Below are 16,601 nucleotides of genomic sequence, written 5' to 3'. Positions count from 1 at the left end.
CTGAATTATTATTTTTTTAAAGATTTACACAATTTTATTTATTGAAAAATACTTTTTATATACAGATATACACAGAATGCTTGTTTGATTGTGGATTGAGGTTAGATTTCAGTACTAACTGCCTCCACATTTACTGAAACAAAGGGAACTGTTGTGGAGTCAGCAGGCAAGTTTAATATCCTCCGGCAGGTTAGCAACATGCTCACCGTCTTCATACTAAAGCATTAAATTACACACCACCTGTGGCTATTATGAAACAGGAGAAGCAAATAGCACAGCAGAGACATGTTTACATGTCTGAGCCTGAGTAAAAGAGAACAAAACCCTCAAACTTTCATCCCTACCTCTTCTCGCTGTAATAGATATCATGTGGTAGTTACAGTGATTCTCTCCAGTCTGGATGCTATAATTGCATTGAAAAATTTGTCAGGATGTCTGGATTTTTTTTCTATCCAATTTGCTGCAATAGAGTAATTTGTGATGGTGAGTGGGATGCAAGTTGCAACCTCAGATAAATAATTTTGCTGTAATGGTAAAGTTGAAAGCTGTTTTTAAGGGAAGTGAAATTTCCCTTGTATCAGAGTTTTATGTAGGATTTCCATTAACTGTTCTAATATTGTGTAGGTCAAACTACAAATCCAGGGTCACTGTAGCTACAGCTTTTCCGATTCTTCTTTGAGAACGAACAATTTGTTTGAGTCTTGGATCTTTTCAATAAATACAATGAATGACATTTACCCACAAATCAGTGCGCGTCACGCCTTTACGAAGCTGCACGAAAATAGCGGTAAAAGGTTTTTTTTTGTTTGTTTGTTTGTTTGTTTATTGCGACATTGGGCTTCAACGGGGAGGGCCTAGTTGTTGCGGGTAAATATTTTTTGAATAATTATTCGTATATATGGGGGTTTACAGCAGAGACAACAACATTCGGTAGACAAACCCAAACTCACTTTCAGCGACGCCAAGTTTGTAGCATATGTATGCTGCATCCCAATGTGTATATTTGTACTACGCCCTTAAAGTATGTACTCTTTTGGTGAAGAAAAAGTACACATTTTTGAGTGTGTAGTAGAAGAGTAGGCAAGCTTTGGGACATGCTATCACTTCATGCAATTGTCACATAGTTACACGCACACTGTCACTGTAAATTGGCCTGTCAGTCATCTTGTCACTGTTATCATCCTAAATGAAATATAACGCAGATAACATTAAATAAATATTTTTACATGGTTAAATGTTGATTATTAGTAACTCAAACTTGTGCACATCCGCCATGTTTGTAGTTTTTTAAAAATGTTTTTTATTCGTGTTTGTAGTTCTGAACCGAATCCTTCACCAGAGCGCAATGGATTGTGGGCAATAATGGCCAGTAGAGTGTGCCCGGATCCACCCTTAAAAAATCGTCCTGAAATAGTAGACTTTCCGGGGACTTCTAGTATACTCTTTTCAGCATACTATGCTTTGGGAGCTCTTATTTTAATGGATGGTATGAACATTGAGACGCGTGGGTCGTGAATGGTTCGGTTTAGGTTCCCTCACACAGATTGTATAGATTGTATGTTCGCACAATGTGCTAGTAAAGAATCACGAGAGCCGTTCTGTGTACGTGTCTTTTTTATTTAATTAAAAGCGAGCATGGCATGTTTTAAAATAAAAACGCAGTTAGCAACCACCAAATAGGCCACATTTATGCCAACTTGCCAAGTGATAGTTTCGATCTACTTTGAATAATTGATATTTTGTGTAAATTATGGTTTTTAAATCAAACCTGTAAATTCACATTTCGTCCAGGAAAGTTTTGATGGAATTTTTTATTTTATTTTTTATATTACCTACATATAATGCCTGTAATAACGTAGTGTTTACTTTATTATGTAAAGGCTATAATTCTGCTGCTGCACAAGCGCCACCTTCTGGCAAAGAGGGAATGTGCATATTCACTTTAAAATATATTTAAAACAGCACATTGTAAATGTTAACTGACAAGTCAACAAGAAAAATTCGAAATTCGACATAAATAGTTGTCAGGAAGTTAAAATAATAATAATAACATATAAATTATCAATATTAATAATAATTATTAAGTTATTAAAATTTTATTAATTTTAGGCCTCCTCTTAGGATATCTATCTATCTATCTATCTATCTATCTATATATATATATATATATATATATATATATATATATATATATATATATATATATATATATATATATATATATATATATATATACATATATATATATATATATATATATATATATATATATATATATATATATATATATATAATTTTGGTCCGCTTGTCACACAAAACTGTCATATGACTTCAGCCAACTTGGAATATGTCACACTTGTGGAGGTGACCACTTTTATGTTGTATTCTTTTTGAAGCTTTACTACATCTTCAGTCACTACTCACTGCCACTGCTTTGAAAAAAAAAAAAAACACGTTAATAAGCTTATTTTGTGATTCGCTGAACGAAAAAAAAGGCCAAACGGGTTTGTAACGATATGAAGGTGAGTAAATGACAGAATTTTTATTTTTGACCAGGAATTGCGCCTGCAGTGCCTCTCCTCCGCCGTTAGAGGGCATCGCTATCAGAGCTGCGGGAGCTTCAAGGTAATAACCTGCTTTACACACCGTAACCACACAGGCATCGTCACGCACCGGCCTGCAGGGACCCACCGCATCTCGACGAGGAAAAAATAAAAGGAGAAATCTCATCTTTGCTTTTGACGCAAACGTATTTTTCATCCAGGGACGTCGAGATAATGTTTTTCTCCATCCCGCATCCCTGCTGGAAGAGGATGTCATTATTTTCAATCCGTTGTCTCTGATCAAGGTGAGGAATGGATAATATGCGGCGCTTTCAGCGGAGAATAACATGATCACCTGCGCGTTTTACTCTTAAAATGACATTCCGCATCCATCCAAGCCTTTGTTTGGAATAATAATGATCTTATCCTTTCTATATCACCATAATGTTCTTTTACTACAATAATTGCATCACCTTATATAGGCAGGTCAAATGAACTAACGCGCAAACGCGCTCTTTGTCTGGTTGCGGGCGCGCGCTCAATCAGTCAATCAATCAATCTATCGCCTTATTTGCGCTTCCACGCGCGTGGAATGCGTCGAGTCTAACGAAGCATCTTCGAGAGGATCAATGGAGCCTTTCCTGCAGATCGCGCCGCACTCTCTGGCCATCGTGCTATCGCGCGTCGTGGCGGAGGACGCGCCCGGGGTGACGGAGAGCGAAGAACCGCCGCGCCATCACACCGGCTACGAGATATTCGCCGACTTCAAATCACTGAACATGAAATATTTCTGGAATAAGATGGTGGCCGATGCCATAGCCGAGACCTTCTTCCTGGGCTGGATAGACGAGCATGTGTTGCTGATCCAGGGGAAGGAGGATCACCTGGAGGTGTTGAGGGAGGCTTGGATGAGGAGATCCCTCAAACCACCGCAGGGCTTCGACATCAAATACCTCGGTAAGGATCCTCTTCTGGTGCATAGGCTATATGATGTTTATACAACGATGAGGACTTCATTAGTGACCAGTCTTGCTCCTGGAGATCTTCCATCAACAAAGCACCATCGTATTACCATGGTTTTGAACATGGCACCAGGGTAGCACCATTGGTTTTTGGTCATGTACTATGATCATTTCACGCCACAAGTTGCATGAATATGTTAATATTTCAGTGCCATGGTGTGTATCAAAGTACCCTTGTATTATCATGTTATGTTATGATATTATTAGGGTTTTTGGACAAGCACCTTGGCAGTGTCATGGTTCTTTGGATACGTGCCATTGTTATTTTATGGTGTTCTTTGAAGTATGTTTTAGAGCACCATGCAAGTACAGTGGTATATGAATCGTACAATCGTTTACCATGGTATATATCAAAGTACCCTTGTATCATCATGATGTTTTGGACATGGTGTTATGGTAATGTTATGGTTTTTGAAAATGAACCATGATAATGCCGTGAGTTTTGGATATGTGCCATGATAATTTATAATTTTCTTTGACATACATTGCAGCTCCATGCAAATACTAAGGTATATGAATATGACAGTAATTCAGTATCATGATAAATGTCAAAGTACCATGCTATTATGTACTTTTTGGACATGTACCATGGTAGTGCCATGTTTTTTTGTCTTTTTTTTTGGGGGGGGGGGTGCCATGATAATTTCATATATTCACTGCAGATTTTTGGAACATCATGTAAATTCCATGGTATATGAATATTTTTGTAGTAAATATGTGTTTCAGTGTAGTAAGTTGTATTTCTAGCTGAGATCTAAACTTTTCATGATGGTAGATTTCCAGGAATTTAGTTGACCACCTCTGACATTTGTATTTAAAAGTACTTTTGGGTTGGATATTGGATATTGGGCTAATTCAACCATCGTGCTTTTTAAAAAGTAATATTTTATTGTTTTAGAAAACATGATTTGCTTGTGTTGCTTGTTCTGTGATGGCCAACCAGACTTTTTTGTCCAAACCCAAAGTCTGCTGCTTTAATGTACAGTTAGCCAATGATTTAAGACCATAATGTCAAGTCCAAGGATCTACCAAAAAATAAATTAAAGTGAACTGTAAGTAACCAAGCAAATATTTAAGAACTGCAGTTCTCTGCAGAAATGATTGTCGGTTATGCTTCCTTAAAAAAAAAATCCTCAAAGGGCATCTTAGTAGAGGGGGTGTTTTACAAAAACATTCGGATGTGCATCGCTGGCTTCCTAACGTCACATACACCCTGCAAATGCAGTGTTTTTCAGGTGTCGGACACAGCCTTTCAACTGTGAGATATTGAGGAATTTGATCACCTCCTGTAACCTGAAACCTTCTTGTGATCAGTAAGGCAGAGGATGCATGTGTTGGTTCTTCTCTTAAAGGAACAGGCCTTCCGTTCAGCGCCAAGGTTGTTCTATTGCACGTTGTGAGAATTATAGTACACACACAAACCTTTTGAATTTGTGAATGAAGCTGATAGACATCCTCATCAAGACCCCTGACGTTCGGCTCCATTATTCAGACTAATTAGTGCAGAAAACTTCTGTCCCATATTCAGCCCCATGGACACACACTGAGGACAGCAGCACTCTTTATCTGTAGCCATTACTGCTGCTGCTGTAGATTATGGGACAGATCTGTGTATTGTGGTATGTTCTTAGTAGAGTGGAGGGAAGAGGAAGGAGCCTTGGTCCTTGACAAACAGCAGGTTTTTGAGGAGTGTCGCTGTAGGCGTCAGGGTTTTCTTTCTTCTGTCCTACTCTACTTGCATCTCTCTCGCTCTCTCTATCCCTGATCTCCCGCCCCCATTTTTGCAGGAGAAAGAGCTATGCTGTATCCGTCTCTTTGTGTTTGACATGTCTTGCGGAACAGCTGAGTTGTAGAGGAAAAAACCCTCTATTGAAGGACAGAGACATTCTTTGCATGTTTACGTCATACAAAATAGTTCATTTTAATATTATGTTACAGTGTTTAAGACAAGAAAAAGAGTTCAGGAAGTGATCGGTAATGGGTTTTCTATGGCGTGTAAAAGTTCTGATCATCCAAGAGAAGAGAAACATCAAAAAACTAATTTGAAGTGACTATTTTGTATTCCATTGTATGGAATTTATTAACTATAATTACACCAGAGGTTCTCAACCAGCAGCCTGAGCAAACTTTCAAGGGGGCTTCAAGATGACTTAAAACATGGCAAAACAAGCATTAAAATAAACTAAACTTACTTTTTTATTTGAAGAACCAGTGTTCCCACACAGTTCAGGTAAATGATATTATTTCTAGACCTAGCGAAGTTGTTTAAATTCATAAAATCTTTTAACTCCATGAGCACTTTTATAATGAATATACATTTTATGCAAAAATAATAATAATGTGGTCTTTGTATATTGTGGACAGTGGGGAGTTTAGAACCACTAAACTAGAAATAATTGCACTTGCAACTTAGCATTGTGCACTACAAATATTATTGGCTTTCCAAGTTGCTTTTGATAGAAAAATTTCCTAAAAGACTAAATAACTGAATGTGCAGAATTCTGTATTTTTAGAATCAACTAGTGATTCTAAAATCGACTATTCAGTTTCTGAATGATCAGTAGACTGTCTCGAATAATTAGCCTAGTTGTGGGTTCTCCTTACCCTGATTGTACTGGTTTCTTAAAGCCAAAGTATACTTGGTTTTTACGCATACGCGAAGGTCAATGTACAGTGTGGATGACGCAAATTTTCTCACCAGAATAGTATGCGCATACTGTAAGTGCACCATCCGATTTTCGTAACTATGTGTATTTTGTATGCGCAGGTCACACATGCACATTGACTTGGTTTTGTACTAATCATTTGTTTTCGCAAGCTGGCAAAACTATCCTGGGCTGTTGTTTCACAATAGAAAACAAAACTTAAGAGATGGAACAACAACAAAATAGTGTAGACTGCAACAACAACAGACGGAAATCTAACACTTTATATTTTGGGATGGGTTGTGACGATTGTCATTGAAGTACTATTTTTCCTATAGGGTTAAAACCTTTCAACCTTTGCTGGTCCATTATGTATTTTTTTATTGATAAAAATCTTATGAACCGTCCTGCAAAAAAAAAAAAAAAAAAAAGGAACTTAAACATTTTAGAAGGGATCTAAATATTAGAGTATCACAAAGACTTGGGCTGGCAACCCTCTAGCAACCACCCAGACCAGATACTCCTAGAAACACCCTGACAACCACCCTCTGTTCCTTTGCACTATACACTTTGAGTATGAAGTGTTGAAAACAGGTGGCTGTTAACTTTCTTTGTTCTCTCGTGAAGTTAAAGCCAGTGTTAAATGATGTGATAACATAAGCTCAGATAATATTAGGTTGAGCAGCACAGTTATGCAGATTATGCACTTTCTGAACAGCAGCTTTTAAATTACAAAACTCTTTTTGGCCAATTATACCATGACTCAGGCAAGCATGCCTTAACAACATTGATTGAGTTTATGTGTGGGTTTTCGAAGAATGTGTGTAAGAATGAGCCATTTCTCATTTGCCCATGGCTGCACGAGTGTTGTGTGGTCTCACCTGTGTGCATTGTTTCCAGTCAGCTCTCTCAGGTGTGTTTATGTGTGTGTGTCTGTCTGTACAGGCTGAATCCGGGGAGGGGAGAGAAGGCCATGCCCTCAACTGACTATACTGCTCGTAAATCTCACCCAAGTTTGAGATTTTCATGTGCAGTGATCCAAGACATTTTTATTGCACTGAAATCCTGAGCTCAGTAATTATAAGAGAAACTAGAAACCCACTCAAAACAGTATAAGAGCGGAATTTAGCCCTGTACATTAGGACTGTGCTACAATGCATTGCTTTTATCTCATGACACTTTAGAGCAATAATTTCCTTTCTCAGCCTGTATGTTTCAAAATGTAATTAGCTTTACCCCCATGAATCTACGTACACACATGCTGATACAGCCTTTCTGTAAATGTAAAATTTTGCATTGTCTCTTAAAGTGTCTTCGGCTAATTTACCAGCTGCTGCCAGTGTCCTTAATGTTAATTCAAGGAAAGAGAGAAATCACTCACTGCTCTTGACTAAATACATTTTGTAGCAATGATTAATCTATATTTATTTTATACAGTGAAGAATATGCAATGTTATTTGATTATTAAGTTTTGTAGGCTACCTGAACACGTACAAACCTAAAAACCTAAAGCACTGTTCTTTGTTCTATTTATTTATTATGTGCAATTGCTTGTAATGTGTTCTTATTTACCATCTGCTCACTTGTCTTTAACAATTTCTGAATTTTATATATGTTTATTTTTGGCTTTTTGTTTTTGATTTGGAATTGGAATTTGTAATTTTTAAATTTTTTTGATTTTAATTTAATTTTATTTTTTGGTATCTTATATACTCATTCATTAGACTACAAGATAACGTGGGTCAAAAACAATGATAACAACGACTATTTTATTTTTTTGTGGCAGGGCCAGTAAAAATGTTGTCAGGGCAAGTAAACATTTTAACAACTGGCCCCAGTAAAAGAAAATCCTCTTTGAAACTAAAATCCTTAACGTTGAGCCCTGTATGCATGTATATATGTATGTATACACACACACACACATATAGTAGTATTTAGTATTTATTTTTATTTACTTATTTTTTAATTTATTTTTTGCATTCAGATTTTTTTATGTTTATTTGCTTTCTTTTTTTAACAAGATATACTCTATTAGTCAAAAATTTGGACACTATGAAATGACAAATTATTAAGTGAATTATTATTTGGATAAAAATTATGAATCCATACTTATTATTCAAAACATGTTTTCAAAGTTTTTCCAAATAGTCACCCATGCTTTTAAGATTGAGTTTTTTGAAGAAAGCATAACACAAGTCTTTAGATCCAAAAGTCATGAGAAACATAAACATAACATTTGACTAGTAGTTTATAAATATTGCAATTGAAATATAAATGCTGCGAAAATGTCACAGTGCAAATAAATCTTAATGTTTCTTATTTCTTTCCTTTGATTTTAGGATGAAATATGAGATTCACCCCTCAGGCTCAGTGATTTTAGTATCAGTGACGGTCCATTTTGAGGACGGTAGATTCTCATGTTGCTCTTTTCTGTTTGGCTCGTGATGTCATGGCAACTGTTGTTGATTGGTATCTTTTCAGATGCGGGTTGAAGTAGCTATACCAGTACGGCATCTCGTTGCTGATTAATGGATGACTAACTCCAGTCGGACAGATTCCACAGCACCTGGTTTGTTGGGGGTGGATATTACCATGTTTTCACAAGTAAACAGTCATAAATACATGGAGAGGTGGATGCATTTGGTACGTGTTTGGCAATGCGTGCACTCTTGACTCAGTGTGTTTTTGTTGGTCAGATTGCTTAAAAGATGGCATAATATGAACATAATGATATCTAATAACAGGGGTTTTGACTGGCTTGATTTAGGCGAATAACGGTGGATTAGGTTGGTAATCCATAACTGGATTAATATTAGTAAGTATTAGATGTATGTTGTTATACAAGCTTTAAGCATCCTTATTGGAGAACTGCAAGGTGACTTGACTTGCTAGAGAGGCAGTGCTGGTGTTGTGACTCAAAGGGCCGTCACAAAGCTGAGAAATACCAGAGCGGTGTTGTGGTGACTGTGGTAGTCCCAGCGGTGAGGTCATCCTCAACTCATCCACTTAAGATGGATCAAAAGCAAGCGAGTCCAGTGAAGTATTGAGATGCATTGTGAAGGCTCCCCCTGCTGGTGCAGTACTGATAAGAGTCATCAAGTGCTTTGCACACTAATCTAAATCCGCCTTACTCATGGCAATCTAACACATCCCCTGTGATTGCATACATTGTAATGCCTGGAGATTTACCTAAGAGGCTTCCTGTATGGGTGTAATTATCTTGCTTGCTGCTGGATTGTAATTGTGAGCATATATTTGGACATTGTTGGACAATCTTCCAGCTCTAAACCTCATGGATAGCAGCCAGTGCTTGTAAAATTAAGTTTTCAGGTAATTTAATGCTAGTGAGCAGTGAGGTCAACATGACATCATTACTGCCTCAATCTTCATCCTATGAGTATTATTCTAAAGAAAAATAATATATATATAACCGTTAATATAATATTGACATAATTTAATTCAGCTATTTAATGCATAAGAATAACCATAAAAAAATTAGTAAAAAAAATCTGGCTTCATTATGTTTACATTGATTCAGAAATGTGTCACATTAATAATTGGTTGACTTGCATTGCTGGCTGATACTGTGCAGTACCTTTTCATGCCCTATTATATACTGTATGTCATGTAAATTGAAAAAAAAAAAAAGAAAAAAAAAAAAAAAAAAATTTGAAAAAAAATAAGAAATAAAAAAATTATTTTGTTTTATTATTTTATAATTATTTGGTGATAGTTGATTATTATTAATTATTCTTCTTTTGTTTGAGCAGGTGTTGCTCAAACATCGTATTAGGTATTATATAATAATTCAAACTTTTATTATTAATAAATATATTTCTTAAGAAAAAATACAGAACATCTGCATGATCAGTTTCAAAAGACTTTTAAAATACTAAGGACATATTTATGTAATAAATCAGTTCTGGTTGACCTCCTGATGTAATGAAAAAAATCATAAATATATTTTAGATATCCTTGACATAAACTGAAACACAATCATATTAATAAGTGTAATTCGCATGTTGCTGTGTCATGTGGTGTTGGACTGCTTCTCTCCACTAGAGGGCAGAGTCAGATAGCGATTCATTAACAGTGGTTAACCTGACGGGACTCTTAATTGTGCATAGTCTTAGAAAGAAATACATATTTAGGCGTTAATAAGAGTTCTTAGGTTAACTGTTTGAATTGGGCCATTCTTTTCATGCTTTCACAGATTAATGCCTAGAATAACACACCATTACCAGTAAGCTTTTGCTTTTTTACACTGCTGTCACAATGCTTCTATTCAGTCCTTTAACAATCATGTGGTTGCCATGTTTTATACCTAAGTTTCCAATTTTTCTTTTTCTGTTTTCTCCTTTCAACTCCCATTTGCAAAGACATACTGTGGTGGTATTACCGTGGCATATATCATATTCATATTCAATAAACTTTAAAAGTTCAGTTGCAAATGGTTATGCCATTTTAGAGTTTTATACTCTTCTCAAACAAAACATCCACTCTTTTTGTGCATAACTGTTTTCTGTATTCATTAATACTATTAATCTCGTTTGATTAATAGTATAGATAATCAATAACAATCCAGTGTGACCCAATTTCAGTAGATGTGATGAGAGATGAATCAGCTGTGGGAATGTTTGTTGTAAGGGTGATGTTCATCAGTATGTTTGTGTAGTATGAATAGTTTGGTTATTTGTAACTGATTATCAGGCAGATTTGCTGGAGAACATCTGTAGGCAACATCAAAATCTCACAGATGCCAAAGAACAATATGTTTTGAATGAACTTGATTAGAAAATGGCACTGAAAACATTCATAAAGACAGACTGACAGGCCTGTTGACAATATTTTTCATTTAAGTGGAGTCTTTACAAACACATTTAGTTCCAGTCGAAGTATTAAAGCAGAGTTTAATACATGTGCAAGCTTCAAAGATGCAGGAATGCAGGGAACATGATATTTATACGTCATTGTGTAATTTCAGACCATGTTTGACATACATTATTAAAGACTAATGTTGATGGTTTGGTCTCTATTCATCTGCTTTGATGGATTTGTGACAGTGAGGTACTGGTTTGGATTTATTCTGCTTTTCAACACTTGGATTCAACCTGGATTCAAGTGAATTTGGCTGTTGCATGTATCTTAGATCAGCCTGTATTTTATTTTCATTTGTGATTTCCATTTGTTTCAGTAGTCCTTCACTGCTTAATGCTGTATACTCTAAAAAGCATTCATAAGGAGCTTATACTGTCTTTTACCAGAAAAGATTCATTGTGTAGTATTCACTGCCCTTGAGTAAGCTCTCTTATTTTAAAAATGTTATAATTAACCAACAGTGCTGGGTAGATTATGTACAAATTGTAGTCTGCTACTATTACAAATTACATGAAAAAAATTGTAGTCAGTAATGTAATGGAGATTACTCATGTATTCTGACAGCTTTTGGATTATTTTAGATCTTAACTTTTGACCTAATTGTTGTAGATTTGAATGGGATTATTATTATAAAAAGCAAAGAGAAATAAAATATTCCATTCTTTCAACATCATGAAATATCTAAAGCATTACATTATTCCAGGATTTCTCAAACTAGGGTAGATGAGAGAACTGCAGATGGTTTATGGGTTCATGAAAAGATTTAATTAAATCATAAAAAGTTTCAATTAAAATAAATAAATGAAATACATTTTTTTACGTTTTAAATATTTTATTTGTTTACCTGCAAGTCAATGGGACAATTAACTGATATCAGAGAACTGTGAACATGTGTTGTTAAATTATTAAAATATTAATAATAATTGATTGAGAGCTGCTTTTGTCCTTAAATTAAGAAGCAAGGATCACAAATTAATTTCCATGACATTTACATGGCCATTTATTGTGTATATTCAAAGCTAAAACAATATGACACACAGTTTTAGAAAGGAACATTTAAAAGAGAAAAAAAGAGGAACTAAGTAGAATCGATAAATTATAAATCACTTACTGCCAATGAGCGAATAATTTATAATCATGTAATCCAGAAAACTGTAACTGTAATCCGGTTATGAACATTTAAAAATTTAATATAATCTTATTACAAGTACTACATTTTTGGAATCTGAATATGTAATCAGTTATCCAGCATTGTTAACCAAAATGACCCATTTGCAATTGTGTTGTAGAGGTTGTCCACTTTTTAATGTAAGACAGGTTGAAATTATTTTCAGTGACATGTGGCAACAGCACATTAGGGGTTTGTTTAATATAGCTAAATTTTACTGACTTTTGCTTCATCATTTTATCAAAGCAGCCATTGTTGCCAATGTGAGATGTTTAATGTAAGAACTAAAATACAATTTAAAATACCCAACCTTTTTTCTCCACTAAATTTACCCAGGAAGAATATTTAATTATTTTGATGTATGTTTGGTGTATATTTTTACTTTGCGGTAAAAGTTTAATATATTTATGATGCAGCTTAATTTTATCTCACCAACAAAATAATTGCTAATATGAATATTTTATATATGGCCTAGTCCTTCAACACACATGCCTTTCATTGCAGCGTGGCTCCAGTGGGTTCCATTGAGTTCTTATGTCATCTGGAAGACATCCTGTGAGCGCTATGGCAACTGCGGAACAGGGGACACTGGCCAAATGATTCCGGAACTCAATCTCAGGTCTTCTCTCACAGAAGAAAAACAAAGCTTTGAATTCTTGGCTCAGATTTCTTTGTTTTCTTTTGCCTTGTGACCTGGAGTTATGAATGGGCTGCTCAGGCGGGCCAGATGACATTCACTCACACATTGGCTTTCACTCACTTTGAATGTCCTCACTGCTCCATGTCTTACTTTCCAAGAAGTTCAGTGTGGTCTCCAAATTTGGAGGTTTAGATGCTTTCTTGACCAGAAAAAGGGCTCAGCATAGCATCTAATGCTGTAACTATAAGTAGATTTGTATATTTTCTGAACAAAGTGGCGCTTCCCAATGCAAAAGTGTGTTTGCTTAAATATTTTGGGTGGTTGCCAGAGCATTGCCATGCAGTTTATAGGGCGATATGGGTGGTTGCTAAGGTGTTGCTAAGTAGTTTCTCACTGGTCTTTAGGTATAGCTGTTATCTGCAATGTGAAAATCATTAGCCTTCCTTTTTCAATGAAGTTAGAATTATATTTTATAACATTTCAGTCTTTGAAATGGCATATTTCAAACATTTCAAACACTGTTTGTTTCTTTAGTCCGTGTCTTGGGTATTCAAATGTCTGGATACAGCATTTAGCAGTTTCCAAGAAAATATCCGCCATGCCTCATAAAATTCATAGACTAACATAATTCAGCCAATTAGATGGCGCTTGAACTATGCAAGCACTGAATCACTTTTCCAGTGAGTAAGAACAAAATCATCAGGTTTTCATTATTCCAGCACGTTTGTGCCTGAATAAGGAACAGTCTGTCTTTTGATAATGATAATTACATAGCAATGACTATCACAACAATGTTAGAATCTGTATCCTGGATTTATACCCTCATTAAATAAAATACTGTATATGAAAAGCTTTCCAGCTTGTGGGAACACACCTTATAGGCACACATGCTGTGTGTGTGTGATGTCTTGTTATTCTAGCTGATTAAAACATTGATTGCAACTATTTTTAAATGTTCAGGTTTCCAGTTTGCTGCAGGGTGTTGGCAAATCTCTCGTCATCCATCACCTGGATATGAAACAATGCAATAAATTAGTAGCTCATTCAAAATAATGCAAATTTTGTCATTTATTCACCTACTTGTCATTCAAACACTAAATTGTCTTTTTATCTCTAAAAACCCAAAAGGAAAAAAAATCTTTAAAAAAGCATGAAAAGTAGTCCATATACGACGTGAGCTAAATTCCATTTCTAATGTAAAAATTGCATTTTTTAATGCATATTTTTTTGCATACAAACAAACACTACTGTTCAAAAAAATTTTGGGTTGAAAATTAACACTTTCATTTTGTAAGGATGCAGTAAATCATCAAAAATGACAGTAAAGACATTTATAATGTTTATTTCTATTGTCTATTTCAAATAAATGTTCTTTTAAAATGTTTTCTATTCTTCTGAGAATCCTGAAAAACATATCATGGTTTCTACAAAATATTAAGCAGGACAACTGTTTTCAACATTGATAATAAGAAGAAATCTTTCTTGAGCAGCAAATCAGAACATTAGAATGATTTCTGAAGGATCATGTGACACTGAAGACTGGAGTAATGATGCTGAAAATTCAGCATCACAGGAATAAATTACATTTTAAAATTATTTTAAATTGTAATAATATTTCACTGTATTACTGTTTTTGTGATCAAATAAATGCATCTTTGGTGAGCTCAAACACTTTTCAATAGTAGTGCAATATAATCTCACAAATTTCATATGCGACCATGTATTTTCAGACCTGCAGCAATGTGATCGAGAACAAATTCTGTGACTTCTGAGCTCTGCATAACACCTTTTTTTGTGTTTCTTTGAAGAAAAAATTTATACATGGTCAAAACAACACAAGGATTAGTAAATGATGACAAAATGTTCAAACTATTCCTTTAATTCCTGAAATACTCTGTTAAGACTAACACGCAATGAAGATATGTATGCCTCTGCTATTGCTTAGTGAAGCCCATTTTAGGCGATATAAAACAATTTCTCACTTTTTAAGTGTTTGCATATGTCAAAACTGTATTTTTATGAAACTGAGCTGTGTTGTTTTAAACTGGAGCCTAAAAAGGCTTTATTTTCTTTAATTTTATTCTATTCTGCCATGATAGTGTTTCCAAACTACACACAGCTGAGCTGAAATCACCCTATTCCAGAATGTCTGCCGTGAGTTACAACAAAGCAGGGACTCCTAAATCAACCCTGGATGCGAGTCTGGCCCTGAACCCCAGGAATAAATTACTCAAATATTATATTGCTCAAATCACGATGAAGTTTCCTCTCCGGGCTATGAGCCAATGCCCATGTGCTCCACCGCTGTGGAAACAGAGAGTTGAATGAAAGCAGGGGAGATTTCAAAGTATCAATGACCATATCTCGGGACGATTCTGACTGTTGATGAACAATTTGAGAGAAAGGCAGGACTCTCGTTTAAGTTTTTGGACATGACTCAAATTGGCCTCACCAAACGTATGCTGCTCTTATTAAGACCCCCATGATAAAACTTTCAGAGATGCGTTCACTGCTAAACCATGATTAGCCTTGGCGAGAAGCGCTACGAGGCCTTCGGAGAGACACGGCATATATTAATGCCAGCCAAGTGTTAAACTTTACGCCACAGTGCCATGGAGAGGGTTTGGACCGACATGCTTTACAATCAGACCATGAAAGTATGGCTCTGTATGTTTGAAGCCAGAATACATTGATTCTACGGTGTTGATTATGAGCGTGCAACTCAACAAAGACGTTGCGGTCATCTCTCGACTGCGAAATGGCAGGGGGGCAATAGAGATATCTGTTCCCGGTACCTTTGAAGAGCCGAGGGGTTTCCCTTTAATTGCTTGAATTTCAATCTACTTCACATGATGGATTCTGTTTGAAACGGCTCTGCCAAGCTCCCTAATGAAGCAGCGAGGAGCGAGCAGGCCCTCGCTCGGTGGCAGGCTGCCTGACTGAAGCTGCCGTTTGTGCACGGGCGACCCAGTTGCATAAATTCACTACCGCCTTTGAGCCCGAGTTCGAACCGAGTTCACCACAACATTCACAGCTATTGATCTCCCAGACTGATGTCCCATTTATTTTTTGTTATTCTGTGTGTATATATATAGAGAGAGAGAGAGAGAGCATTTTTTTAAGAATGCTGTGACATCTGTACTAACAGGTAAAATGGCAAAAAAGGAAGACACCTTATAAAAGCTGTGGAGAACATGCCATCAGGGGGTTATATTTCTATTTCTGGTCCTATTTTAGTACCATTTCCAGGACAATTAATATATAATTCTTATATATATAAGAGTTTCTTTCCTCTTTGTTTACTTCTGTATGGGAAAAAATACTATGGAAATGAATGGCTACTATGAGCTGTTTGGTTACCAGTGTTCTTTAAAATATCTTCCTTTGTGTTCAGCAGAATAAAGAACCTCATACAGCTTTGGAACAACATGAGAGTGAGTAAATGATGACAGAATTTTTATTTTTGGTGAACCGTCCCTTTAAGCATCTAACATCATATAAATAATCAGATAATTATGATAGATCATTTACTTCTCATGCAACCCTTTATGTGTTAGCAGTTCCTTAATTCTGGCCTTTTTTTTTCAATACAATGGACAAATATGGCTCCAATGTTAGTTGGTTCCCAACATTCTTCAAATATATAGTTTTGTGTTCCACAAAGGAAAGTAATCATACAGGTTTGTAAACACATGAGGGTGAGTA

General features: G+C 35.7%; 3 protein-coding genes across 3 annotated transcripts in view; all 3 read left to right on the top strand.

Moving 5' to 3' along the window:
• Positions 1–16,601, top strand: part of LOC122133921 (SH2 domain-containing protein 4A-like) — a 956,524-nt gene that overhangs the window by 266,265 nt on the left and 673,658 nt on the right. The window lies entirely within an intron of this gene.
• LOC109066939 (sorting nexin-25) overlaps positions 1–16,601 on the top strand; it is an 825,452-nt gene that overhangs the window by 558,141 nt on the left and 250,710 nt on the right. The gene's annotated exons all lie outside the window — the stretch shown is intronic.
• Positions 2,622–16,601, top strand: part of LOC109089189 (storkhead-box protein 2-like) — a 61,955-nt gene continuing 47,975 nt past the window's right edge. Inside the window, exon 1 of the mRNA XM_042770629.1 lies at positions 2,622–3,500. Coding sequence (XP_042626563.1) covers positions 3,173–3,500 — 328 coding nt within the window. The 5' untranslated portion in view covers positions 2,622–3,172. The remainder of the gene's footprint in view (positions 3,501–16,601) is intronic.

The sequence above is a fragment of the Cyprinus carpio genome, chromosome A14, assembly GCF_018340385.1.
Source record: "Cyprinus carpio isolate SPL01 chromosome A14, ASM1834038v1, whole genome shotgun sequence".
Classification (NCBI taxonomy): domain Eukaryota; kingdom Metazoa; phylum Chordata; class Actinopteri; order Cypriniformes; family Cyprinidae; genus Cyprinus; species Cyprinus carpio.
This window is presented reverse-complemented; position numbering and strand designations above follow the sequence as displayed.